Raw genomic sequence first — 26,570 nt, forward strand, 5'->3', positions numbered from 1 at the left:
CAATGAAACCAAGCATTCCGAATACCTTCTTCACCACCCTGTCCACCTGTGACTCCACTTTCAAGGAGCTATGAACCTGTACCTCTAGATCTCTTTGTTCCATAACTCTCCCCAATGCCCGACCGTTAACTGAGTAAGCCCTGCCCTGGTTTGATCACCTCACATTTATCTAAATTAAACTCCATCTGCCATTCATCAGCCCACTGGCCCATTTGATCAAGATCCCATTGCAATCCTAGAAACCTTCTTCACTGTCCATTATGCTACCATAATACTGGCTACAATACATGCCGAAAATCTAGGAGCTTTCAGAGAGAAAGGGAGTTTCAGAACAGCTTCCAGAAGTTCGCGTCTTCAACCAGAACTCCAGCTCAACTCCAAACCTCGCCTCACTCCTCCCATTAACCCCATCATCACAAGACCCAGCATTCCTAAACCCACATTCCAATCCTTTTAGCAAAACCCCAGGGCACCTCCTTTTAACATACACAAGTCCATTGAGATAAACAACTGCATGGCTGAAATGAGTAATTATCCTGCTGGTGGTCCCCTGAGAAGCATTCTTCCGCGAAATAGCACTGCTTGTAGAATAAACCAGAAGTTTTAAACATTCTCCCAGAATAGATTAAAAGAAAATATATGTCAGTATATATTGAACACATTCATTGCCCACCCCTGAAAAACAATGAACCAACAATATGAATACTCACAGAATACTGCAAGACCTGGACAGAGCAGACATGGGGAAGATGTTTCCATTAGTAAGAAAGACTAGGAACCGAGGGCACAGCCTCAGAATAAAGGGACAACCCTTTAGAACCAAGATGAGGAAGAATTTCTTCAGCCAGAGGGTGGTGAATCGATGGAATTCATTGCCATAGATGGCTGTGGAGGCCAGGTCATTGACTGGATTTAAGACGGAGGTAGATAGTTCTTGATTGGTAAGGGGATCAAAGGTTACAGGGAAAAGGTGGGAGAATGGGGTTCAGATACTTATCAGCCATGATTGAATGGTGAACAGTCTTGATGGGCCAAATGGCCTAATTCTGCTCATATATCTTATGGTATAAAACTTGGCCGCGTTAGTGAAGAATGATTGAAGACAAATTGCTCGACACACTGGTCTGTTCCAATCATCAAATGGTCTTTATTTTACAGCGGCGGGGAGGAAGTCGCTGATCTCACCTTGCAACCTCTACCCTGAACATAGAAAATCACACATTCTTATCCATTTACTGCAGCCCATTCCGGCTGGTTACAAACTAATCACAATATGAATCGATTCCAGACATATCCAATCAAGCTAACAATTAGGCATCATGTGGCTGTGTGATCAGCTCATGGACAGCTCTGGACCATCTCATCATGTGGACCAGACACCTTATAACAACTGACCTTGTGACATCACAATGACTCACTATACTCAGGACTTTCTGATCTCCACCACATCCCAGCCTATTCCGTTAGCAGTCGGTTACTCAGTGCAGCTGCCTGTGTGCTGATAAGAGGGGCCCTGCTGAGCAGCTTTAATGGTCCGTGATTGCAGAAACTGAGCAGTCACAGGAATGTGGTCAAGATAGTCCAGTCCCATAATGCCTCACATTCAATCTGCAGTCCTTCAATTATAACAGAATATGTGGCTGTATGTAGCTGCCTCGGCCGTGGTCAACCCCAACACTGCCTTCCTGAACTGCTACATTGCCTGAGGTGTAAGTACACCCACAGTGCTGTTAGGGAGGGATTTCCAGCTACACATTCCAGTCTTTCACTAGACTGTCGATGGATACCAGATTGATATATTCCATTCAACCACACCCAAGGTGAGTTATTCCAATTCCTTTATTGTCCAGGACAATATATTCACAATATCTTTAAAACAGAAATTAAACATTCCCATTTGATTTCAGGCAGTAACATATTCTGTTAGTTTGTTCTTTATTGTCAATGTGAGACTGGGATTGTTCCCCTTGGAGCAAAGGAGGTTGAGGGGAGATTTGATAGAGGTGGGCAAGATTCTGACAGGTTTAGATAAGGTGGACAAAGAAAAGCTGTTCCCATTAGCTGATGGGACAAGGACGAGGAGGACAGAGATTTATGGTTTTGGGTCAGAGATGCAGGGGGGTGATGTGAGGAAGAATATTTTGATGCAGCGAATGGTAATGACCTGGAACGCGCTGCCTTCGAGAGTGGAGGAAGTGGAGACAATAAACAATTACAAAGGAAATTGGATGGGCACTGGGAGGTTTCAAACAGAAATTCTGACTAAATATCTCTGAACTTCCTCACACCCTGTCACTCTGTGATCCTTGTGAAATTTGAAACCAGGTATTCGCAACAAGACTCAGAGCATCAGCCCACTGGAGGCAAAGTCATGAGACCGACCAGTCCAGCAGAAAGAAACCCTCCGACCCTCCCCATTGGCCAACTGTGAGAATGAACAAAATGCAGTCCTGGATGTAACTGAGAGCAGAAACAATAACAGCAGAATCCAACCCCTGGAATCACTCATGAACTTGTTGGTGTCTCAGCAGCAAGAATGAAACTCTGAATCCCTTCCCACACTGAGAGCAGGTAAACGGCCTCTCCCCAGTGTGAACCCGCTGGTGTCTCCACCAGCTGGATGACCGAGCAAATCCCTTCCCACACTGAGAGCAGGTGAACGGCCTCTCCCCAGTGTGAACTCGCTGGTGTGTCTGCAGATCGGATAACTGAGTGAATCCCTTCCCACACTGAGAGCAGGTGAATGGTCTCTCCCCAGTGTGAACTCGCTGGTGTCTCCGCAGGTTGGATGACTCAGTAAATCCCACCCCACACACAGAGCAGATGAATGGCTTCTCCCCAATGTGACCTCGTTGGTGTCTCCGCAAGTTGGATGACTGAATGAATCCCTCCCCACACTGAGAGCAGGTGAATGGCCTCTCCCCAGTGTGAATGCGCTGGTGTGTCTGCAGAGTAGATAACCGAGTGAATCCCTTCCCACACTGAGAGCAGGTGAACGGCCTCTCCCCAGTGTGAACTCGCCGGTGTCTCTGCAGGCTGGATGACAGAGTGAATCCCTTCCCACACTGAGAGCAGATGAATGGCCTCTCCCCAGTGTGGCTGCGCCGATGAGCATCCAGCAGAGATGGAGATCTGTATCTCTTCCCACAGTCCGCACATTTCCATGGTTTCTCCATGGTGCAGGTGTCCTTGCCTCTGTCTTGTTTGGACAATCAGTTAATGCCTCGTCCACCCACAAAACACGGGTACAGTCTCTCCCCACTGTGAATAGTGTGATATTTATTCAGGCGGTGTAACTTGTTAAAGCTCTTTAGTCAGTGCACTGGAACACTCTCACTCGAGTGTGGCAGTGTGTTGCTGCTTTTCCAGTCACACTGACATTTGAAATCTATTCAAATCGACAGACCGGATAATCATTTCTCCTTCTAGATTCAAAGGCCAATGATATTCAGATCCCAAGGAATATGACTCTGTCGGATCTAGACATGACGGTTGAGATTTCGGCCTGTGATTCCTCTTTCAATATCCTGCAAAATGAGTTTGCAAAAGTCATCAGTGTCAGTACAGGATAGAAATTCAGAACAGACAATTCTAGTTTCTGTGGAACATTCTTTCCTCTCTCATTCCCCAAAAAGCTGTGAATCTCCATCCCACACACTCTCCCTCCATTCTCACTCTGCTGTATCTAATATTCACCCTCCCAATTCTCCTGAAGGTGCTGATTGAGGCTGATTGACAGATCCAGGCTCACTGCTTCCTGTCCTGGACACAGAGACCATAACAAATAGGTGCTGCAGTCGGCTATTTGACCCATCGAGCCTTTTAAACTATTCAATGAGATAATTCATTCATCTCCCTCAGCATCATTCTCCCCACACTAAACCCATATCCCTTGACATCTTCAATATTGAGAAACCAATCAATCTCTCCCCTGAAAATAGTTGATGACTGAGGCTTCACTGTCCTCAACGGTTGAGAATTCCAAAGCTTCACCACATACTTGAGTGAAGAAATCCCCCCACATCTTATCTTTTGCTCCATCTTCTTGTCTGTTCCCCATAACCATTAATGCCCCTGTCAGTCAAAAATCTGTCTAACTCATCCTGGAATATATTCAATGACCTTCAGCCTCCACTGGTCCCTGTGGAAGACAAATCCAAAAGACTTACAACCCTCTGAGGGAAGAGATGTCTGGAAATATATAATGTAGCTACAGTTCCATATTACAAGTCTATGGATTCTATTTAAAAATGAAAGTGGATGGGCACTTGAAGGAAATAAACTTTCAGGAGAATGGGGATATAGAGTGGGAATGGGACTGGAACGTTATCCAGAGAGTCAGCATGGACTCGAGTTACCAAATGGACTCCTTCTGTGCTGTAATGACTATGGCTGGAAATGTATAAGATAGCTACAGCATTATATTACAACACAAGAAATAATAATAAATGCACTTTTTTACAGAACCATAAATAACATATCTAATCGGTACCATATAACAACACTCGACATATCTCTGTCTTATATTAATGTACTGTCCCCTTAAATGTCAGCCATCTCCTGGGGAAAGATGCCCTTTAATTGTGAACATTTAGCCAGACAAATAAATGTCCTTTTAGCCAGACAAATAAATGTCTCAAGCTGAGGGAGCAAAGGATGTTCACCAGGCTGATTCAGGGAATCGCGGGACTGATGTAGGAGGAGAGAGTGACGAGGTTAGAATTGTTTTCGTTGGAGTTCAGATGAATGAGGGGGAGTCTCAAAGAGACTTATAAAATTCTAACAGGTCGAGACAGGATAGATGCAGGAAGGATGTTCCCGATGGTGGGGGAGTCCAGAACCAAGGGTCACAGTCTGAGGATTCAGGGTAGACCATTTAGGACAGAGGTGAGGAGACATTTCTTCACCCAAAGAGTGGTGAGCCTGTGGAATTTATTACCACAGGAAGTAGTTGGTGCTAAAACATTGAAGGTATTCAAGAGGTGGCTGGATATAGCAGTTGGGGCAAATGGGATCAAAGGTTATGGGGAAAAAACAGGATTAGGCTACTGAGTTGGATGATCAGCCATGATCGTAATGAATGATGGAGCAGGCTCGAAGGGCCAAATGGCCTCCTCCTGCTCCTATCTTCTATGTTTCTACATCAATGTCTTGAAGAGAGAGAGACCTGGGCCAACCTTTCCAGAGTCTGCAGCCTCCCTGGATTCACTTCCTTTCCCTTCAGTTGCTGCAAGTCCCCAATTTCCCCCAGAATGAGAAAAGAAATGGAAAGAGGGAGAAAAGACAATGTTTTACTCACAGATGTGAGAGAAGGAGGAAGTTTGAGTCTGTCTGCAGCTTCATCTTCATTCACACAAAGCCCGCGCTCTGATTGGCTGGAGGACCAGAGTCCTTCCGGTCCTCCAATTCTTCCCATTGGCCAGAGCTGCGCAGTGAATCAAAAGTGCGCATGTGTGGGTTTTTAGGAGGAATGCGCATGTGCGGGTGTGGAGCGGGGTCCGGGACTGAGCCGGCGCACTGACCATTGTCTGTCCGGATCTTCCAGCCTTTTCCAATGGACAACAGCTCAGCGCGGCTGGAGGACAAAGTCCCGTCCACCCCCACGAGGGGCTCCGCCCCTCATTGTCTGTCTGCAGGGGATTGCACAGTAAGAAGTTTAACAACACCAGGTTAAAGTCCAACAGGTTTATTTGGTAGCAAAAGCCACACAAGCTTTCGGAGCTCCAAGCCCCTTCTTCAGGTGAGTGGGAATTCTGTTCACAAACAGAGTTTATAAAGACATAGACTCAATTTACAGAATAATGGTTGGAATGCGAATACTTACAACTAATCAAGTCTTTCAGAAACAAAACAATGGGAGTGGAGAGAGCATCAAGACAGGCTAAAAAGATGTGTATTGTCTCCAGACAAGACAGCCAGTGAAACTCTGCAGGTCCACGCAACTGTGGGAGTTACAAATAGTGTGACATGAAGCCAATATCCCGGTTGAGGCCGTCCTCGTGGGTGCGGAACTTGGCTATCAGTTTCTGCTCAGCGACTCTGCGCTGTCGTGTGTCGCGAAGGCCGCCTTGGAGAACGCTTACCCGAATATCAGAGGCCGAATGCCCGTGACCGCTGAAGTGCTCCCCAACAGGAAGAGAACACTCTTGCCTGGTGATTGTCGAGCGGTGTTCATTCATCCGTTGTCGCAGTGTCTGCATAGTTTCCCCAATGTACCATGCCTCGGGACATCCTTTCTTGCAGCGTATCAGGTAGACAACGTTGGCCGAGTTGCAAGAGTATGTACCGTGTACCTGGTGGATGGTGTTCTCACGTGAGATGATGGCATCTGTGTCGATGATCCGACACGTCTTGCAGAGGTTGCTGTGGCAGGGTTGTGTGGTGTCTTGGTCACTGTTCTCCTGAAGGCTGGGTAGTTTGCTGCGGACAATGGTCTGTTTGAGGTTGTGCGGTTGTTTGAAGGCAAGAAGTGGGGGTGTTGGGATGGCCTTGGCGAGATGTTCGTCTTCATCAATGACATGTTGAAGGCTCCGGAGGAGCAATCGGGCAATGGGACCCTGTGCGAGAACCTCTCCGGCTATGTCGAGGGCATCCTGAAACCCATTGTACAAAGAACCCCCAGCTTTTGTCGCGACACGACGGACTTCCTACAGAAACTCGGCACACATGGAGCAGTTGAACCAGGAGCGCTCCTCGTCACAATGGATGTCTCGGCACTCTACACCAGCATCCCCCATGACGATGGCATTGCTGCAACGGCCTCAGTGCTCAGCGCCAACAACTGCCAGTTTCCAGATGCAACTTTACATCTCATCCGCTTCATCCTGGACCACAATATCTTCACCTTCAACAACCAGTTCTTCATCCAGACACACGGAACAGCCATGGGGACCAAATTTGCACCTCAATATGCCAACATCTTCATGCACAGGTTCGAACAAGACTTCTTCACCGCACGGGACCTTCAACCGATGCTATACACTAGATACATCGATGACATTTTCTTCCTTTGGACTCATGGTGAACAATCACTGAAACAACTCTATGATGACATCAACAAGTTCCATCCCACCATCAGGCTCACCATAGACTACTCTCCAGAATCGGTTGCATTCTTGGACACGCGCATCTCCATTAAGGACGGTCACCTCAGCACCTCACTGTACCGCAAGCCCACGGATAACCTCACGATGCTCCGCTTCTCCAGCTTCCACACTAAACACGTTAAAGAAGCCATCCCCTACGGACAAGCCCTCCGTATACACAGGATCTGCTCGGATGAGGAGGATCGCAACAGACACCTCCAGACGCTGAAAGGTGCCCTCATAAGAACAGGATATGGCGCTAGACTCATTGATCAACAGTTCCAACGCGCCACAGCGAAAAACCGCACCGACCTCCTCAGAAGACAAACACGGGACACAGTGGACAGAGTACCCTTCGTTGTCCAGTACTTCCCCGGAGCGGAGAAGCTACGGCATCTCCTCCGGAGCCTTCAACATGTCATTGATGAAGACAAACATCTCGCCAAGGCCATCCCCACACCCCCACTTCTTGCCTTCAAACAACCGCACAACCTCAAACAGACCATTGTCCGCAGCAAACTACCCAGCCTTCAGGAAAACAGGGACCACGACACCACACAACCCTGCCACAGCAACCTCTGCAAGACGTGTCGGATCATCGACACAGATGCCATCATCTCACGTGAGAACACCATCCACCAGGTACGCGGTACATACTCTTGCAACTCGGCCAACGTTGTCTACCTGATACGCTGCAAGAAAGGATGTCCCGAGGCATGGTACATTGGGGAAACTATGCAGACGCTGCGACAACGGATGAATGAACACCGCTCGACAATCACCAGGCAAGATTGTTCTCTTCCTGTTGGGGAGCACTTCAGCGGTCACGGGCATTCGGCCTCTGATATTTGGGTAAGCGCTCTCCAAGGCGGCCTTCGCGACACACGACAGCGCAGAGTCGCTGAGCAGAAACTGATAGCCAAGTTCCGCACACACGCGGACGGCCTCAACCGGGATATTGGGTTCATGTCACACTATTTGTAACTCCCACAGTTGCGTGGACCTGCAGAGTCTCACTGGCTGTCTTGTCTGGAGACAATACACATCTTTTTAGCCTGTCTTGATGCTCTCTCCACTCCCATTGTTTTGTTTCTTAAAGACTTGATTAGTTGTAAGTATTCGCATTCCAACCATTATTCATGTAAATTGAGTCTGTGTCTTTATAAACTCTGTTTGTGAACAGAATTCCCACTCACCTGAAGAAGGGGCTTAGAGCTTCGAAAGCTTGTGTGGCTTTTGCTACCAAATAAACCTGTTGGACTTTAACCTGGTGTTGTTAAACTTCTTACTGTGCAGAAGGAGGCCATTTGGCCCATCGAGTCTGCACCAACTCTGAGAGAGCATTTTATCAAAATTCATTGATTGTGACAAGGCAAGTTGACAAGGCTGTTTTTTTAAAAAAAGCTAATGGGGTCCTCAGTTTATGAATGGAGATATGGAGTGCAAAGCAGGGAGTTATCCTGAATCTTTATAAATTACTGATTACCCAGCAGTGAGGAAAATTGATCAGGCACACCCTGTAAACAAAAAGCAGGACAAATGCTACCCGGCCAATTACTGGTGCATTCAACCACCCTTGATCATCAGTAAAGTGATGAAAGGGGATATCTGCTGTCAAGTGGCACTTGCTTCAGCAGAAACTACTCACTGATGGTCAGTTTGGGTTCTGCAAGGGTCACTGAGTTCCTGACCTGATTACAGCCTTGGTTCAAACATGGAGAAAAGAGCTGAACTGCCTCATAGAGGTGAAAGTACCTTATTGTATCAGCTGATGTTACTACTGGAAATGTCAGATTCCAGGATGGAAGATGGCTTGATAGATCCTCACTATTATTTTGTTCAGATAGCTGGATGAACAGTCAGAGATTTTTGGTAAACTTTTATTAAACAAGAAAACATTAAGTAGAATTAACTCTCCTTCACCCCAGCAATACCTTGACAGATATAAACAGACTTCTACCATTACACAAGTTACAAACTTTATCTTACACTCAAATATTCTCAGTAAGTTCACAGTCCATGCAAACTAATAGGTGAAATGTGGCCAAACACCCCACACTCTGAAACCAAGTGATAGATGTCACCGAATAGAACTTCTCTGGATTTCTCATCATTTCCCCAGATGGTTGTCAAACTGTGAGCCAACTGATCTCACTGAAATTCTGTCTTCCACATGAGCATTTCCAATCTCACACTCTCGAAGATCACACTTTGGAATCTTCTCCGATACAATTCTTTCTATTGGATGCCTTCACCAAGGATCCACTGCCAGGATTTCAACTTCTTTCTGTATTCATCTGGCCTCGATCTCCATGTGCATTCAAGCTTCCAAACAAACTCTCAGGTACCCAACCACGCTAACAGAACACACTTGCTTCACAGGCTAGATTATGGTGTCAGCAACCTTTTGATCACCTCGGATCCCAAAAGGCCAATATACAGGAACAGCAAGTAATTCGGAAAGCTAATAGAATGTTATTGTTCATAGTGAGGAGAAATGATTACAAAAGTAGGGAGGTTATGCTCCAGTTGTACACACAATTGGTGAGACTACATCTGGAGTGTTGTGTACAGTATTGGTCTTGGTCTCCCTACTTAAGGAAAGATGTAAATGTATTGGAAGCAGTTTTGAGAAGGTTTTCTAGAGTAATACCAGGACTAGACAGGTTGTCTGATGAGGAAATGTTGCACAGGGTCAGCTTGTATCCACTAGAGTTTAGAAGAGTAAGAGGTGAATCGATCAAAACCTGAGGGTCTTGACAGGGTGGATGTGGAGAGAATGTTTTCTTTTAATGGAGAATCTAGAACTGGCAGGGGTGGAGCATATGTTTACAAATAAGAGTTTGCTCATCTATGACCAAGATTACTAATGTTTTCTCTAAGAGGGCTGTGAGTCTCTCGAACTCTTCCTCAAAAAACAATGGAAGCATTGTCTTTGAATAAGTTAAAAGCACAGCCAAATAGATTCTTGATTAATGAGGGACTGAAAAGTTATTAGGAGTAGCCAGGATTGTGGGGTTGAGGCTAAAATCAGATCAGCCATGATCTTATTGAATTGTGGAGCAGGTTAGAGGGACTGAGTAGCCTACTCCGAGTTCATTTGTTCATATATTCTTATGTCTCTTTCCCTGGAAATCTCTCTCTCTCTCTTGGGAATGTGCGTCACACAACTTTTCCATTCGCACTGATGAATGAAATCTTTTTGAACAGGGCATCAGTGTTCCTCTGACATTTGATCACTGATCATAGTCGTGTCCAAATGAACCAAGATATTTCTGACTGAAAATCCTTCCATTCTAATCCCTTGTAAATAAAAACATCTATCAAAGCAATGAATGTAAGCACAGGATAGAAATTTGAAACTGATATTCTGGTTGTCACTTAACATTCTCCTCCCTTTCTGGAAAGCATTCTTTCTGATGTATCACAACTTGATATTGCTCCTGCTCTGTCCAAGACCACAGGAAACTACAAAGGTCATGAATGACCCAATCCATCATGTAAACCAGCCTCCTATCCATTGACTCTGTCTACATTTCCCACGGTCTTAGAAAAGCAGCCAGCATAATCAAGGACCCCACGCACCCTGGACATTCTTTCTTCCACCTTCTTCCATCGGGAAAAAGATATAAAGGTCTGAGGACATGTACAACCAAATCGAGAACAGCTTCTTCCCTGCGGCCATCAAACTTTTGAGTGGGACTACCTCACATTAATTTGATCTTTCTCTATATCCTAGCTATGACTGTAATACTACATTCTGCATCCTCCTCTTTGTCAGTAAAACGTACAAGAAACAGTACTTCTCACTGTCTACTAATACATGTGACAATAATAAATCAAATTTCAAACTTTAAACATCTGCCTCCTCCCTATCAATTGTAAGCCTAATGCTTTTGACCATCCTCCTTATTTTTCCCCAGTTCTCCCCCAAGGAAGCTGCTGACTCTGGGGTTCAGTTTCACATTGAGCTATTCCACTCCCCAATATGTCACCCAGGTGTCTAAATTTTTCCACCTGAATTTTGCTAAGGTGGCGTCGCTATCAATTCGAGTGACTACCCAGATGTACATTATATCCGGATGGGGTCACTTCGCCTCCTTCCCATCCCATCCATCGCAGTCCCAGGTGTTTGGAGACTGGGCTCCGGCCGAGTAATGGCGGCCGCAGCTCCCACAATCCCCCGCGCTGGAGAAATCGCTCTATTCGCCGGGTGGGACTGCGCATGATTAACCCAGAGAAGTTCTGCGCATGTGCGGGGGATAGCGTTTCCCATTGGCCAATAACTGAGAGCGACCCGGGGTCAAAGTGTCTTCGACTCACTTCCGCTGCACCACTGTCTTCATGAGGGGTATTGACCAATGGAAGGAATTGGAGGACCGGAAGGATACTGGTCCTCCAGCCAATCAGAGTGCGGGCTTTGTGACAATGCAGATTGGATTTCAGACAGACTGAAATCTCCTCCTGTCGTCAACATCTGTCAGTAAAACACTTTGTTTTCTTCTCTCCTTTTTCTTCTCATTCTGGGGTTAAATTGGGGACTTGCAGCAACTGAAGGGAAAGGAAGTGAATTCAGGGAGCTGCAGACTCTGGAAAGGTTGGCCCAGGTATCTCTCTCCCTCTTAAAGACATTGCCATCCTTTGCTTCCTCAACTTGTCACATTTATTTGTCTGGTTAAGAGGATGGTCTCTTTCCTAATGTTCACAATTTAAAGGGATGATTTCCCGAGGAAATAGCTGAAATTTAAAGGGCAGTAAATTAATATAGGACAGAGATGTGTGCAGTCTTGTAATATGGTACAAATTAGATATATTATGCATGGTCCAGTAATAAAGTTCATTTTTTATTATTTTTAGTTTTGTTAATACTGTAACTAAGTAGTTTATTTTCAGTAATCGGGTTATCGTATCACACAAGGAGTCCATTCAGCAACTCAAGTCCATGCTAACTCTCTGTCGAGCAATCCAGTCAGTCCCATTCCCCCTTAAGTTCGTAAGATAGAGGAGCATAATTAGGCTATTTGGCCCATTGAGTCCACTCCGCCATTCAATCATGGCTGATATGCTCCTCATCCCGTCTGTATCCCTGTTCCCCTGCCAGTCTATTTTGACTGCCATCTAATTTCATTTTGAAATATTGAATGTATCAAAATGCACCACCCTCATAGCCAAACAATTGATATTCAAGAACGTTCACTGTCGAAATAATGTTCTATCTCATAGCCTTGCTGTACTTCTAATTATTAAACTGGTCCCCTATGTTACATACATTTTACTTCGCTAAGTATATTTAGGTATTTAGACTAGCAGCCTGCATGAAGATATCTCAGTGCTGGAGAAGAAGCAGTGAGCATGGATTTGTTGATCAGCATGAATCAACACCTTCAGGAGAATTGGAAGGGTGTATTATACATACAGCAGAGTGAGGAGACAGGGATAGGGTGTGGGATGGAGATGTACAGATCCAGAGGAACGAGAAAGGAAGAAATGTTCCACAGAAACTAGAATTGTCTATTCTGAATTTCTGTTTGATACTGACAGTGATGACTTTTGTAAACTCATTTTACAGGAAGTTATAAGGGGAAGATTTGCTGCCAGCAATCTCAAAACATGTTAAGGCTTAATAGAGTCACTCAAATTATCAGAACTTGAATATCATCAGACTTTGAATCTAGAAGAAGAAATATTTATCTGTTTTTTCTGTCACATCAGTGTGACTGGAAAGGCACCAAGGAACACAGACCTGAGTGAGAGTGTCCAGTACACTGACTGTCAAAAGACCAGTTACACAGACTGCAAAAATATCACATCATTTACAGCGGGGACAGACAGTACACATGCTCTATGTGTGGATGAGGATTTAACTGATTGTTAAACCTGGAAAGACACAAGGACATCCACACCATGGAGAAACCGGGAAAAGATGAGGTTTGTGGTAAGGAATTCCATATCCCGTCTGCACTGCAAACTCATCAACATATTCACACTGGGGAGAGACTGTTCCCCTGCTCCAAGTGTGGGGAAGGAGACTGCTCCCCATCTGCCCTGAAGATTCATCAATGCAGCCACACTGGGGAGAGGCCCTTCATCTGCTCTGAGTGTGGGAAGGGTTTTCTCCAGGCAGCCGACCTGTGGAATCACCAAGCAGTTCACAGTAGGGAGAGGCCGTACACCTGCTCTGAGTGTGGGAAGGGATTCACTCAGTTATCCCACCTGCTGACAAACCAGCAAGTTCACACTGGGGAAAAACCGTTCAACTGCTCTGAGTGTGGGAAGCAATTCAATCATTCATCTGAACTTTTGAATCACCAACAAATCCACACCGAAGAGCGACAATTCACCTGCTCCGACTGTGGAAAGGGTTTCACTCAGTCATCTCACCTGCAGATACACCAGCGAGCCCACACTAAGGAGAGGCCTTTCAACTGCTCTGAGTGTGGGAAGTGTTTTATTCAATTATCACACCTAGTGAATCACCAGGAAGTCCATAGGGGGGAGAGGCCGTTCCCCTGCTCCGAGTGTGGGAAGCGTTTTATTCAGTTATCACACCTAGTGACTCACCAGGGAGTCCACAGGAGGGAGAGGCCATTCCCCTGCTCCGAATGTGGGAAGCGTTTTATTCAGTTATCACACCTAGTGACACACAAAGGAACACACACAAGGGAGAGGCCATTCAGCTGCCCCGAATGTGGGAAACGTTTTATCCAATCGTCACACCTAATGTCACACCAGGGAGTTCACAGCAGGGAGAGGCCATTCGTCTGCTCCGAGTGTGGGAGGCGTTTTATTCAATCATCCCACCTAGTGTCGCATCAGGAGGTTCACACCAGGGAGAGGCCATTTACCTGTTCCGAGTGTGGCAGGGGATTCATTCAGTTATCCGACCTGCAGAATCACCAGCAAGTTCACACCGGGGAGAGGCCATTCACCTGCTCTGAGTGTGGGAAGGGATTCACTCGTTCAGCTAACCTGCAGGCACACCGACGTGTTCACACCAGGGAGAGACCATTCACCTGCTCTGAGTGTGGGAAAGGATTCGCTCTTTCGTCTTATCTGCAGAGTCACCAGCAAGTTCACACTGGAGAGAGGCCGTTTATCTGCTCTGAGTGTGGAAAGGGATTCATTCAGTCATCCCACCTGCAGACACACCAACGAGTTCACAAGGATTCACAAAGGGATTCACTCAGTCATCCCACCTGCTGAGACACCAGTAAGTTCACAAGTGATGACAGGGGTTGGATTCTGCTGTTATTGCTGCTGTTAATCACATCCAGGACTGAACCATGTTCATTCTGACAGTTGGTGAAGTGGGAGGGTCGGAGAGTTTCTTTCTGCTGGACTGGCCGGTCTCACAACTTTGTTTCCAGTGGACTGATGCTCTTTGAGTTTGGGAGAGCACATTTCCACTGAAATGATTCGCAAAAACAAAGCTGATGAATGTGCCAACTCGACACAGCCACCCAAGGCCGGAATCGAACCCGGTCCCTGGGGCTGTGAGCCAACTGGTCTAACCACTGCACCACCATATCATGGACACCGAGCAAAACTGGAATCAATGGATATCAAGGGGCAAACTCTCTGCTGGCTGGACTTATACTGGCAATTAGGAAGATGGTTGTGGTTGTGGAGGGTCAGTCATCTCAGCTCCAGGACATCAATGCAGGGATCTCTCAGGGTCGTGTCCGACGCCCAACCATCTTCAGCTGCTTCATCAATAACCTTCCCTCCATCATAATATCAGAAGTGGGGATGTCCGCCAATGAATACACAATGTTCAGCACCATTTGTGACTCCTCAGATACTGAAGCAGTCCATGTCCAAATACAACAATATCCAGGCTTGGGCTGACAAGTGGCAAGTAACATTCATGCCACATAAGTCCGAGGCAATGACCACCTTCAATAGAAGAGAATTTAACCATCACCCCTTGACATTCAAGGGTATTACCATCACTGAATCCCCCTTCCATTATCAACATCCTGGGGGGTTACATTGACCAGAAACTCATAGATACTGTGGCTACCAGAGCAGGTCAGAGACTGGCAGCCCTGAGGAGAGTAACTCACTTTCTGACTCTCCCACCCAAAGCCCGTCCACCATCTCCAAGACACAAGTCAGGAATATGATGGAATACTCTCCACTTGCCTGAATGAGTGCAGCTCCCAACAACACTCAAGAAGCTCAAAACCATCCAGGACAAAGCAGCCCCACTTGATCAACACAACCACAAACATTCACTCCCTCTACCACCGACGGACAATAGCAACAGTGTGTACCATCTACAAAATGCACTGCAGGAACTCACCAAGACTCCTTCGGCAGCATCTTACAGACCCAGGAACATTACCATCTAGAAGGACAAGAGCAGCAGATACATGAGAATGTCACCACCTGTAAGTTCCTCTCTAAGTCACTCATGTCAGGAAAACAGAGGTAGTTTTAAGTGATCTATGTTTCTATTGTTAAATATTAGAAATAAAGTATAGATTTAAGTAAGTTTGATTTAGTGTTTCTGTAGGAAGAGGAGAACTTTGGTTGGATTCTTGTTGAACAAAGGTGTTTGCATGTGCGGGGGATGGGTTTCAATTCAAATTGTATTCCTGTTGTGCTGAGAGAGTTTATGGCGTGAAAAATAAACATGAAGTTGGAGAAATAATGCATTGTTGCATAGCAACCAGCAGCACCTTTAGGGTGAGAAGGTTTTTTGAGTGTAGTTTTAGTTGAATTTATAGCAGTTGGGGTGAGGAAACGAGAGGGTGAGCAGCTCTCAGCTCTACTAGAAGCAGGAAAGCCATACAATGGAGTAATGTGTCCGAAAGCAAGTTCCAGAGGAACTACAGGACAGTTCGTTTGAGAAACCCGGGAATGGAAGGGAAGTGTCAGGAATATTTAAGTAAAAAAGGAACAGCATTGTCTTTGGAACAGGATACTATTCATGGAAGTTAAACTCAGACCTGGGAAGAAAAGAACTGATGAGGTTGGTGACAGAGAAGCCACATATCTGAAATAGTGGGAAGGTTTGATGTCCTTAAATCCAGTTTTTGAAGCAATTGTATTCTGTTAGGGACTGATGATCTGAGTTTATGTAGAATTTTGGAAGCATGTTGCAATTCAAGGCAAAGGAATTCTGAGAGTTAAAAACCTAGAGGCAGCTTCTTGCTAAAAGAGTGGAGAGGAAGCCTTGTTTGAAAGGATAATTGAAAGACCTGGAAGTGGATCTTTGTTGAAAGCAACGGAGAGAAACTTGGTTTGGAAGGAGATATTAACACGTGTCTTTCTGAGAGCGGTGTTTGGAAACACTCGTGACAATCATCTGGAGGGAAATTTGAGGAGAAATCCACAGAGGATTGATTGAGTTGCATCTGCCACTTGGTTTCAGAGTGGGGGTTGTCTGATCACAGCTAACCTGTGGGTTTAAAGGAACCATGTGTTTACTGAGAACATTATAGCATAAGGAATTTTAAATCTATGTTATCCTTGAAATCTGGATACATTTGTGAAGGTAAGTGTGAGTCAAGGAGTATTTTGTTATCGTCAAACTCTTCGTGTTTAATAAATATTTTATTAAAAGCTAATTGGCAGTCCTGTGATTCTGTTCCTTTATGTTTTCTCCAAAAAGTAAAAGTTGCGGTCTTTTGAGCCAGTGTTCCATCCGGGAATCATCCTGTCCAATTATAACATCAACTGGGATCGTAACACTCACCATCTTGACTTCAAAATATATTGCTGTTCCTTCGCTGTCACTGGGTCAAAATCCTGGAGCTTCCTCCCAAACAAGTGTGGGTGTCCCTACACCACAGGGAATGCTGTGGTTCTAGAAGGCAGCTCAACACCACCTTCTCAAGGCCATTTAGAAATGGACAATAAATGCTGACCTAGCCAGTGAGGCCCACCTTTTATTATTCAGGGCAGACTGTGGGCTTTGACCTCTGTAAACGAATAAAAAATAAGGTAATACCTGTTTTTAGCCCATTGAATTGGTTTTCAATGACAGCATTGTCTTCTTCCTTGTTCTTATGTCCTGGGCCTATTACACAGATTTACTTGAAGGAATAGAGCCAGCCTGACTCCACTGTGTTATCTCTGACACTGTTATCATTCCCCAAGCTGCTACAGACAAGTTCATTAGCTCAAACAAACACATCTTTCTCACAGTGTGAGGCCAGCTTCCTGCACAATTTAATTCATTTTGCAGACATTGCTAATTCCAGCAAGGCTGCGACTTGATTACATTGACCAGCATGCTTTGCACATTGAACCCACAATGCAGTTCAGTGCAGTTCTTCAGACATGCTCAGTCTGGGTTCTTCTATCACCCTCGATATTCCATGTTACCACCATGAGAGACTCCACACACAGCGTTACACCACAACCCGTGAACGCTAATTAATATAAAATAAATAAAGTTACAAACTGACTGCACATTAAAAAGGTCCATAATACATTGGTTTCCAACAGAGCCATTGTAATAAAAGCCAATGAAGTTATGCTGAAGCTTTATGAAGCACTGTTTAAACCACAATGGGAATATTGTGTTCATATCCAGACAGCACGCTTTAGGAAGGATGGGATGGTCCTTGAAAAGGTGTGGAGGTTCACCAGAATGGTTCCAGCAATGAAGGATTTTAACTCCAAGGTCAGGTTCGAGAAGTTGGAGTTATTCTCCCTGGAATGAAGGAGGCTAAGGGAAGATCTGATAGAGGTGAGCACTATTATGACAGGTTTAGATCAAGTGGATACAGAAATTGGCCAGGATTGACAGAGACTGCTGGAGGCAAGGCTATTGGTTAATATAACTTTTTATTGCACCTTCTTCTAAATATGTACAGCACAAGGCTCAGCAAACAACCATCTCTCAGCAAACTCTTATCACCTGATCTTACATCACTGGGTAGAATATTTACAAATTTAACATTAACCCTTGACACTGCACCAAGTCTTCAGTCAGCCTCCTAACATCCCCTCAGTGCCAGTTGTCTGATTTATCAATTGATGTTTCTGAGATTCACCTTGGGACACTCTCCTACATTGAAGGTCTGATGTAAACAAAAGTTATTTTTAAAATCTCATTGTAACAGACTGAGGAAGTCAGGATTAAAACAATATCTGGGTAAATGGAGTTAGGTCACAGATCAGCCATGACTTCAGTGAATGAGAGAACAGGCTTGAGGGATAAATGACCTCCTCCTGTTCCTGGTAAACTTGGACTCAGACACCAGCTGATGAATGGAAAGTGATGGGAGACCTGGGGAGAAGAGACTTCATCAGAAACCAGCACTGGAGCAGAGTTAGAGCGTGGGAGAATCCTGGGGAGAAACTACACAGGAACTGGAGTAGGTTGTTCAGCTCTTCCAGTCTGCTCTGTCATTCAGTTAGACTCTGGCTGATCAATCAGATTATCAAGATTTATTTGATTCTATTCTGTAGATTAAGCTGCAGCTCAGTTTTATGGGAAATTAACATCAGCAGAAACAAACTCCAACTATCACAATGGGAACATGTGAATTAGGAGCAGGAGAAGGCCACTCGGCCCCTCGAGCCTGCTCCACTATTCAATAGGATCCTGGCTGATGTGATTATAGCTTCAACTCCAGTTTCCTTCTTACCCCTCACACCCTTTGACTCTCGTTAATCAAGAATCTATTAAATTCAGACTTCAGAATATTCAGTGAGCCAGCCTCCACCACTCTCTGTGGAAGAGAATTCCACACTGTAACAACCCTCTGAGAGAAAAGGTTTCTCCTCATTTCAGTCTTAAATGGGAGACCCCTTATTTTTAAACTGCCTCTAGTTCTCCTCTCTCTACAATCAACATCCACTTTGTCAAGTCCCCTCTGAATTTTATATGTTTCAATCAGATCCTCTCTCATTCCTCTAAACCCCAATAGATACAGGCCGAACATGTCCAACTTTTCATCATATGACAACCCCCTCATCCCAGGAATCAGTCAAGTAAACCTTCTCCGAACTACTTCTCACACAAGTCCTCTCTGAAGTAAGGAGACCAAAACTGTACACAGTACTCTTGATGTGGTCTCACCAATACCCTGAACAAATGCAGCAAAACATCCCTGCAATAAACAACAATTCATTTACCTTTCTAATCATTTGCTGTGTCCACACACTAACGTTTCCTGATTACAGTACCAGGACACCCAGATCCCTCTGTACCTGCAATCGCTCTCTTTAAATAATCAACTGCTTTTCCATCCTTCCTGTCCAAATGGACAAGTTCACATTATCCAAAAATCTTGTTCCAGCTACCAACTTTTTACCCACTCACTCACTATGTCGCTTTGCAGGCTTGTTATGGTCATTCACATCTCACTTTCCGACCTACCCTTTGTGTTATCAGCAAATTTTGATCCTGTCATCCACGTCATGAAAATAGTTTGTCAATAGTTGAGGCCCCAGCACTGATCCCTGTGGCACTCCACAAGCTACATCTTGCCATCCCAAAAGTTACTCCTTTCTCCCTCCTCTCTGTTTCCCATTAGCTAATCAATCCTCTATCCATGCTAATACAAAGAACCGATGTGGATGGGATGCTAATATGTTATGCCTTATGCTACGAATTCTTATTTTGTGTGGTAAACTTTGATGTGTCAAATGCCTGCTGGAAATCTAAATACACCACATCCACAGGTTCCACTTTATCCACATTGCTTGTAACTTCCTCAAAGAAATCCAATAAATCAATTAAAGGTGATTTCCCTTGCACAAAACCATGTTGACTCTGCCTGATTGTACAGAGATTATCTCTGTGTTCCACCCTCCCAGCCTCCTTAATAACAGAATGAACATGATTCAGTCCTGCATGGGGTTAGCAGCAACAGCAGAATCCAATCCCTGCAGTGACTTGTGAACTTGCTGGTGTCTCAGCAGATTGGCTGACCGAGCAAATCTCTTCCCACATACGGAGCAGGTGAACGATCTCTCTCCTGTGTGAACCTGCTGGTGTCTCAGCAGGTGGGATGACTGAGTGAACCTTTTCCCACACATGGAGCAGGTGAATGATCTCTCCCCAGTGTGAATTTGCTGGTGTCTCAGCAGGTCCTTCGTGCTTTTAAAACTTTTCTCATAGTCAGAACACTTAAAAGGTCTCTGATCAGTGTGGACCAGTTGATGTGCAATGAGCTGGGGTGGCTGAGTGAATCGTTTCCCACATGTGGAGCAAGCGAAGGGTTTCTCCCCAGTGTGAATTCGCTCGTGTATCAGAAGGTGGGGCGAATCAGTGAATCCCTTCCCACACACACAGCAAATAAATGTCTTCTCCCCGGTGTGAACTCGCTGGTGTCTCAGACAGTGGGATGAATGGGTGAATCCCATCCCACACACCGAGCAGGTGAACGGTTTCTCCCCAGTGTGAACTCGCTGGTGTGTCACCAAATCCTGTTTACTTTTAAAGCTCTTCTCACAGTCAGAACACTGAAATGGTCTCTTATCAGAGTGAACTCGCTGGTGTGTTTGCAGCTGGGATAAACGTCCGAATCTCCTCTCACACACGGAGCAGGTGAATGGCTTCTCCCCAGTGTGAGTGCGCTGATGGACTTGTAAATCATTTTTACTTTTAAACCTCTTCTCACAGTCAGAACATTGAAATGGTCTCCGATCAGTGTGAACAAGTTGGTGTGTCAGAAGGTGGGATGACTGAGTGAATCCCTTCCCACACACTGAGCAGGTGAACGGTCTCACCGCCATGTGAGTGCGCTGGTGTCTCAGGAGGTCCTTTGTGCTTTTAAAGCTTTTCTCACAATCAGAACATTGAAACGGTCTCTGATCGGAGTGAACTTGCCGGTGAATCAGGAGGCTTGATAAAGCATGACATCCCCTCCCACATTCGAGGCAGGTGAACGGCCTCTCACCAGTGTGAACACGCCGGTGTGTATAGAGGCTGGATGAGTAAGCAAATCCTTTCCCACACTCAGAGCAGGTGAACGGCCTCTCTCCAGTGTGAATGCGACGATGAATATCCAATTCGGACGGGTAATTGAATCCCCTCCCACAGTCCCCACATTTCAATGGTTTCTCTGTGCTGCCGGTGTCCTCGTGTGACTCCAGGTTGGATGATGAGTTGAAGCCTCGTTTACACAGAATATGAGTCGGGTCACTACTCACTGAGAATGATGTGATTATTTTTCAGACTTGTTCAACCACTTTCCACATTCAGCACATTGGAAACCCTCAGGTGTGTGTGTGTCTCGGTGCTTTTTCAGTCACACTGATGTTTGAAATCTTTGCCCGCAGACAGAATAAACATTTCTCCTTCTGGAGACAAAGGCTGATGATATTCAGTTTCTGATTAATCAAATCACTGAAACAGATCTTGATGTGAAGTTTGGTTTGAGTTTCATATCTGTAAATCTTGCTTCATAATACTCTGCAAAAACAGTTTACAAATACAGGGTACCATCACTGTCAGTCCAGGATAGAAATTCTGAAATTTCTCTGCAACATATTTTCCTCTCTTGTTCCCCGTCCCACACACTCTCCCACCTCCCCTGGGCTGAAATCCAAACCCATCTCAACATCTCCACCATTTCTTTCCTCCACTCCATTTTCTCCCTCCCTCTCCTCTGTCTGGGTTCAGTTATTGATGTGGAAATCTCACTAACTGTCCTGGCTGGAGACAATACACATCTCTTTAACCTGTGCTCAACTCTCCCTCCACTCACATTGTCTGTACCTTTAAGAATTGATTACCTGTAAAGACTCGCATTCCGACCATTATCTTGTAAATTGAGTTTGTGAACAAAACTCCCACTTACCTGACAAAGGAGCAGCGCTTCGAAAGCTGGTGGCTTTTGCTACCAAATAAACCTGTTGGACTTTAACCTGGTGTTGTTAAACTTCTTACTGGGTTTAGTTCTCCAGCTCCTGTCTGCAGACTGACAATAAAACCAATGGGTCTGGGGCCTCCAGCGGGTGTTTGTGAATCCTCCCCGCCCACCTCCCAGGGTTTCCTTCCTTCCCAGAGATCAGAGTCCTCATTGATTTGAGGCCAAAGTGTAACCTCTTATTTATTGTCCCCCTCCCCCATCCTCTGATGTGAACCATCCTCCAGTGGCTGAGCCAGGATGGGGCCGTTAACCTGGGCCTGTTCCCGGGAGGGAGGGAGGGAGAAGCCCCGCAGCTGCAAACCAGGGAGCTGACAATGATTCTGAAGGGTTTGCGGATCCACAAAGTGTTTCCAAATCCTCCCAGCCACCGCCTAACGCTGACTCCGCTTCTCCGGGACAAACAAGCGCCAAGGACAGCAATGACACTGCGCATGCTCCACATCACAATGCCCAGGGGCTGATTGACAGCAGCTCCGGACCAATAGGAAGAGGGGGCGGGGCTGGAGGACCGAGTGGGAGCGGCTGGTCCTCCAACCAATCGGAATGAATGAGGGGCGGGACCTGAAGCATGCGCAGTGCGGGTGAACCAGATAAACCTGTTGGACTTTAACCTGGTGTTGTTTGACTTGTTGCTGTGTTTACCCCAGTCCAACGCCGGCATCTCCACATCAGTGCGGGTAATGGCGACGGCCGGTTTTAGTTTGGAAGCGAGATCAATGAAGGGAAAGGAATGACTGGCAATTGGGAGGTTTTAAAAGTGTGATATCAAGAGTCCAGGGGCAGTATATTCCTGTTAAGATGCAGGGAAAGAATGGTAAATTTAGGGATCTCTGGCAGACAAGGGACATTGAGGCTCTGGTCAGGTAAAAGAAGGAAGCATACATTGGGTTTAGGCAATCGGGGACAAATGAATCACTCTGACTATAAAAAGTGTAAGAAAATACTGAAGAGGGAAATCAGGAGGACAAAAAGAGGGTATGATATGGATCTGGCAGGTAAGATTAAAGAAAATTCCAAGATGTTCTATAGCTATATTAAGAGGAAAAGGGTGGCTAGAGAGAGAATAGATCCCCTGAAAAATCAGTATGGCCATCTGCGTGTGGAGCCACAGGAGATGGGTGAGATTTTTAATGAATACTTCTCTGTGTTTACTGCGGAGAGCACCATGGGTGCGAAAGAAATAAGGGAAACAAGTGGTGATGTGTTGGGCACACGCATGTTACTTGGGAGGAGGTATCTGCAGCCTTATAAAAGCAAATTACTGCGGATGCTGGAATCTGAAACCAAGAGAGAAAATGCTGGAAAATCTCAGCAGGTCTGGCAGCATCTGTAAGGAGAGAAAAGAGCTGATGTTTTTTGTCTAGATGACCCTTTGTCAAAGCTCTGAAACATCAGTTCTTTTCTCTCCATACAGATGCTGCCAGACCTGCTGAGAATGGGGAGAGAGTGTGTGGGATGGAGATTTACAGCTTTTGGGGAATGAGAGAGGAAAGAATGTTCCATAGAAATTGTCTGTTCTGAATTTCTATCCTGTACTGACACTGATGACTTTTGTAAACTCATTTTACAGGATATTGAAAGAGGAATCACAGGCTGAAATCTCAAACGTCACGTCTCGATCTGACAGAGTCTTATTCCTTGGGACCTCAATATCATCGGACTTTGAACCTAGAAGGAGAAATGATTGTCCAGTCTGTCGATTTGAAAAGATTTGAAATGTCAGTGTGAGTGAAAAAGCATCAACACACTACCACACTCGAGTGAGAGTGTTCCAATGCACTGACTAAAGAGCTTTAACCAGTTACACAGTCTGAATCAATATCACACCATTCACAGCGGGTAGAAACTGTAATCTTGTTCTGTGTGTGGACGAAGTTTCAACTAATTGTCCACCCAAGAGAGAGGTAAGGACACCTGCACCATGGAGAAACCATGGAAATGTGTGGACTGTGGGAAGGGATGCAGAACCCCATCTCAGCTGGAAGCTCATCGGCGCAACCACACTGGGGAGAGGCCGTTCATCTGCTCTCAGTGTGGGGAGGGATTCACTCGGTCAACCAACCTGCAGTCACACCAGCGAGTTCACACTGGGGAGAGACCATTCACCTGCTCTCAGTGTGGGCAGGGATTCATTCAGTTCTGCAGCCTGCAGACACACCAGCGAGTTCACACTGGAGAGAGGCCATTCACCTGCTCTCAGTGTGGGAAGGGATTCACTCGGTCATCCCACCTGCAGAGACACCAGCGAGTTCACACTGGGGAGAGTCCATTCACCTGCTCTCAGTGTGGGAAGGGATTCACTCAGCCATCCCACCTGCAGAGACACCAACGCATTCACACTGGGGAGAGGCCGTTCACCTGCTCTCAGTGTGGGAAGGGATTCACTCAGTCATCCAACCTGCGGACACACGAACGAGTTCACACTGGGGAGAGACCGTTCACCTGCTCTCAGTGTGGGCAAGAATTCACTCAGTTATGCACCCTGCAGACACACCAGCTAGTTCACACTGGGGAGAGGCCATTCACCTGTTCTCAGTGTGGGAAGGGATTCACTCGGTCATCCACCCTGCGGACGCACCAGCGAGTTCACACTGGGGAGAGTCCGTTCACCTGCTCTCAGTGTGGGAAGGGTTTCAGCGTTTCATCCCAGCTGCTGAGACATCAACAGGTTCACGAGTGATGACAGTGGTTGGATTCTGCTGTTATTGTTTCTGCTCTCAATTACATCCAGGATTGCATTTTGTTCATTCTCACAGTTGGTCAATGGGAAGGGTCAGAGGGTTTCTTTGTGCTGGACTGGCTGGTCTCAGCCTCCAGTGGGCTGATGCTCTTTGAGTCTTTTTGTGAATACCTGATTTCAAATGTCACAAGGATCACAGAGTGACAGGGTGTTAGGAAGTTTAGAGATATTTAGTCAGAAGAAAACAGAGGTTCGCAGTGCAAAGGTACATTTCTGAATGGAGGGCTGTGACAAGTGACATTCCTCAGGGATCAGTGCTGGGACTTTTGCTGTTTGTAATATATGTAAATGATTTGGAGGAAAATGTAACTGGTTTGATTGGTAAGTTTGTGGACGACACAAAGGTTGGTGGATTTGCGGATAGCGATGGGGACCGGCAGAGGATACAGCAGGATAGAGATCAGTTGGAGACTTGGGCGGAGAGATGGCAGATGAAGTTTAATCCGGAAAAATGTGAGGTAATGCATTTTGGAAGGTCGAATACAGATGGGAAATATACAGTAAATGGCAGAACCCTGAAGAGTATTCATAGGCAGAGGCATCTGGGTGTGCAGGTACACAGGTCATTGAAAGTGGCAATGCAGGTGGAGAAGATAATCAAGAAGGCATATGGCATGCTTGCCTTCATCGGCCGGGGCATTGAGTTTAAAAATTGGCAAGTCTTGTTGCAGCTTTATGGAACCTTAGTTAGACCGCACTTGGAATCTAGCGTTCAATTCTGGTCACCACACTACCAGAAGGACGTGGAGGCTTTGGAGAGGGTACGGAAAATATTTATCAGGATGTTGCCCGGTGTGGAGGGCATTAGCTATCAGGAGAGGTTGGAGAAACTTGGTTTGTTCTCACTGGAACGACGGAGGTTGAGGAGGGCGACCTGATAGAAGTCTACAAAATTATGAGGGGCATGGACAGAGTGGATAGTCAGAAGCTTTTTCCCAGGGTGGAAGAGTCAATTACTCGGGGCATGGGTTTAAGGTGCGAGGGGAACTCCACCAGGCTCGTAAGGCACGATCTGCCCTTGACAAAGCCATGCTGAGTATTCTTGAGCATACTAAACCTCTCTAAATGCTCATATATCCTGTCCCTCAGGATCTTCTCCATCAGTTTACCAACCACTGAGGTTAGACTCACTGGTCGGTAATTACCTGGGCTATCCCTATTCCCCTTCTTGAAAATAGGACTAAAACCTCTCAAAAGTTTGAATATCACTATTAAATCTTTCCTTAACCTTTCTTGCTCTATAGAGTGCAATTCCAGCTTCTCTAATCTCTCCATATGGATTATCCATCCTGAGGTCCCTAGTATCACAGATGCCCATCTTCAGCCAATTCGATTCACTTCAAGGGATATCAATCACCAGCTGAAGGCAATGGATAAGGAAAAATCCAAACTGGCCAACTGCCCTCCAATGTCTCTCGTCTCGATCATCAGCAAAATGATGGAAGATGTTGTTGCCAACGGTGCGATCAAGCAGCATTTATAGCAACAACCTGCTCACTGATGCTCATTTTGGGTTCCACCGAGGACCACTCACCTCCTGCCTCATTTACAGCCTTTGTCCAAACATGGACAAAAGAGTTGAACTGGGTGATGTTGGAGTGATTGCCATTGACATCAAGACAGCATTTGACTGTGCGTGGCATCAAGCAACCCGATTAACATTGAAGTCAATGGGAATCAGGGGGAAACTCTCCACCGGCGAGAGCCACATCCCGCACAGAGGAGGGTGATCGCGGTTGTTGGAGGCCAATCATCTCAGCCCTAGGGTAGTGTCCTCGGCCCATCCATCCTCAGTTGCTCCACCAATGACCCTCCCCCCATCATAAAGTCGAAAGCGGAGCTGTTCATTGATAATTACAGTCCTCATGGCTGAGAATGATACCAGGGATGAGGAATTTTTTTATT

At 45.8% G+C, this 26,570-nt stretch overlaps 2 protein-coding genes across 2 annotated transcripts; one reads left to right on the forward strand and one right to left on the reverse strand.

The window, feature by feature from the left end:
* Window positions 1-2,501: 2,501 nt before the first annotated feature.
* On the reverse strand, window positions 2,502-3,176 carry LOC144485374 (uncharacterized). Its single transcript, XM_078203568.1, has one exon. The coding sequence runs from the start codon at window positions 3,174-3,176 to the stop codon at window positions 2,502-2,504; it is 675 nt and encodes a 224-aa protein (XP_078059694.1).
* A 9,813-nt stretch (window positions 3,177-12,989) lies between these two features.
* On the forward strand, window positions 12,990-14,288 carry LOC144485375 (uncharacterized). Its single transcript, XM_078203569.1, has one exon. The coding sequence runs from the start codon at window positions 12,990-12,992 to the stop codon at window positions 14,286-14,288; it is 1,299 nt and encodes a 432-aa protein (XP_078059695.1).
* The last annotated feature ends 12,282 nt before the right edge of the window (window positions 14,289-26,570 follow it).

The sequence above is a fragment of the Mustelus asterias genome, unplaced genomic scaffold (assembly GCF_964213995.1).
Source record: "Mustelus asterias unplaced genomic scaffold, sMusAst1.hap1.1 HAP1_SCAFFOLD_192, whole genome shotgun sequence".
Lineage (NCBI taxonomy): Eukaryota > Metazoa > Chordata > Chondrichthyes > Carcharhiniformes > Triakidae > Mustelus > Mustelus asterias.

Excerpts from the sequence above, each read along its gene's own strand:
- LOC144485374 (XM_078203568.1), bottom strand. The coding sequence starts at position 3,176 with ATGGAGAAACCATGGAAATGTGCGGACTGTGGGAAGAGATACAGATCT.
- LOC144485375 (XM_078203569.1), top strand. The coding sequence starts at position 12,990 with ATGGAGAAACCGGGAAAAGATGAGGTTTGTGGTAAGGAATTCCATATC.